Below are 2,603 nucleotides of genomic sequence, written 5' to 3' on the forward strand. Positions count from 1 at the left end.
GAGAGGGTGACTGTGCGAGAGAAAATTAAAAGGTCTGCTCAGAGAGAGTGAAACCCATGGAGGCAGCCCAGGGGTTATTGAAGGACAGCCCCTTGGAACACGTGGCCAATACAAGGCACCTGCCAAGAATGGTCTGGGAACAGGCTAAAGGAAGGTGACACAGCTGGGAGGAGCAGATTGTTGATCAAATAAAACATGGATATAATAACCAGTTCCAAGGGACATTAGGTGGGAGATAGCTGGGTTGCTGATGCTGTTCTGTAATCATACCCATGAAGCCCTCTTTGCACCCAGGGACTAGAAAGTAACAGATCTGATGGTTTCTCTGCCATGTGGTTTGATAAACCCACAATTTGCCTACACCTTCAAGGGTTCCTGCAGTTTCTACCACCCCTGTTTCAAAAACTGTAGAGGAAGAGGTTCTGAGGAGGGAAGTGGTAAATGGTGATGTACAGTGAGGTTCTGCAGGGCTGGAAAGGGGTGACTGAGAAGGGGGTGTAAGTAGAAACACATCAATCTAAGCAAGTCCCTGGGGGAAATGTGAAAGTCCTGCCTGTGAAACTGTTACAGGAAGGTGTCAGATGTGCCCTCTCTCTGCTACTTCATCTCCAGTGTTGTTGACTTCTCAGTGCTGTGGGAGGCAGGAGGCTGGGCTGGGTGATTTCTCAGTGTGGCCCATAATATTCTTGCATTCCTGTTCCCGTGGAGCTGAAAAGGGTTTAGCTGCACATAATGCAACACATCAGCTGGCCCTGCTCTGAATAGGCAGAGCAGACAGCTGTATCCTCCTGTCTCCCACACGGTTTTATATCGCTGCATTTTTGGAAAACAAGCCATGGTCTCCTCTCCCCTTTAAAATTCAGATCAGTTTGTCAGACAGCCCAACACTCACCTGCTGACGAGTGGCTCCCTGCAGCATCTGTGCCTTGGGCTTTCACTCTCAGTTCTGCGTACGTGGAACCTGAGCCCGGGCAAAAACAGCAGAGCACACAGAGAGAGCTGAGAAACAGCTCCACTGAAACAAAGCTTACCGAAATTCTGAGAAATGCTGAGCTGCTGCGGGCAGGAACAGTGCAGGCAACGAGAGAAGGACAACACACGCGTTTTAAACAGAACCGAAAGTGGAGGCAAATATCGAAGGATGGCTAAGGTTGTTCATCCACATGTGAATGGTGTGAGTGACTAAAACATCGAGGCTAAAAGCTACAGATCATGCTAACCAGGAAGGAGTTAGTGATCTTGTCGTAATCAGTGATAAAAGCCATACTAACATCTGCAGATGATAAGTACAAAGCAGCAGGGAAGAAAAGATGCTGAGGAGGAAGAAAGGATAGGGGCCATTAAAAGTGGGCCAAAAGTAAGAAATAGGATGTTTTGATTTTAGTGAACTTATCAAAGAGATAATATCTGATAAATATTTTGCATAAAATAAGTGAACACATAGAAGAAAATAGTTGGTATGGGGTTCCCAAAAGGCACAAGCAGAGAAACATAAAAATATTATTAGAACTGCATCAAAATTTCAAGTAGAAATACATGGATTAAATGAGAAGACAAATGGAATTTTTAATCGGGTGGTATCTATTGTGGTTGCCTGTCAATTTAGCTGTGAAATTATCTGTTGAAAGAAGTGATAAAACTTTTTTTGGGGGAGCTTTCCATTTGAAAATAGATGAGGAGGGTTTGCACTTGTTGCAAAAAAACCCTACAAGATGGCAAGAAATTATTTCTGTCAAAGAGATAGGAAGGTTAAAAAGAAAAGGAAGAAAAAGAGAAAATGAAATACAGAGACACAGTGTATGAAGTCAGTTATTGTAGGAAGTAATTTTATGCTTCCTAAATGATGCAGCAAAACCGGTGCAAAAGTTTATGCAATAACTTTTAGTGCATTAAAGAAAGATAAATCGCAGGTTAGACTTTTGCAGTGTCTTTCATACTAAATCAATCTAAATCTATGCTTGTAACATTTTACTACTACTCCTTACGTGCCCCAAGGGCCTCTCCCTCACGCTTGCACCCCAGCAAATGAAAAGCAGACCTTCTTACAATTTCCTTTTTGAAAAGAACAACCCCACATGGACACCCCACCTGCCCATTTCTCCCAGCACTGGCCCCCACGTTTCCCTTGTGCCCTCTGGGGCTTTGGTGCCCCATGGCACTCCTTCAGAAGATGTGGGAGGGAGATTGAGGAAAGCAAAGCACACCAGTTGACCTACCTTGCACATCAGTGACCTGCTGCAGTCTGGGTGTGGTTGATTCAGGCAGGTTCAAGTCAGCATAAATAACATTTTCTGCCATTCTTGATCCCTTGTGTCCTCCTTTCCTCCCTCTGTCTTTCTTACAATGACACTGTGGACCGGCCACAACTCAGAGCTCCCTCCCCTCTCTGACCTTCAGGAGGAAGTTCTTTTCTTTTCCGGCCTCACACAAACTCAAAAAGAGAAGAGAATTCTGCTCCTAGTTCATCTTCTGATGGCAGAGAGTTGTTATGTAAGAAACATGAGTAAATAAAGGTTCATGGCCTCCATGTGCCCACGTTTGTTGGGAAGTGCTTCTGTCGCTTGTAGTGTCTTGAGTTTCCAAATCTGCAGATACACACACAC

At 44.6% G+C, this 2,603-nt stretch overlaps 1 protein-coding gene across 1 annotated transcript in view; it reads right to left on the reverse strand.

Annotated features, from left to right (window-relative positions):
• The window catches only part of LOC114067078 (C-type lectin domain family 5 member A-like), a 6,365-nt gene extending 4,067 nt beyond the window's left edge, over positions 1-2,298 (reverse strand). The window contains exons 1-2 of the mRNA XM_027902268.1: positions 2,217-2,298; positions 893-961 (exon numbers count right to left, since the gene is read on the reverse strand). Of these exons, the coding sequence (XP_027758069.1) occupies positions 893-961; positions 2,217-2,298 (151 nt within the window). The remainder of the gene's footprint in view (positions 1-892; positions 962-2,216) is intronic.
• Positions 2,299-2,603: the final 305 nt, after the last annotated feature.

This window comes from Empidonax traillii, unplaced genomic scaffold (assembly GCF_003031625.1).
Source record: "Empidonax traillii isolate 1590-97213 ecotype Southwest subspecies unplaced genomic scaffold, ASM303162v1 scaffold859:size262776, whole genome shotgun sequence".
Lineage (NCBI taxonomy): Eukaryota > Metazoa > Chordata > Aves > Passeriformes > Tyrannidae > Empidonax > Empidonax traillii.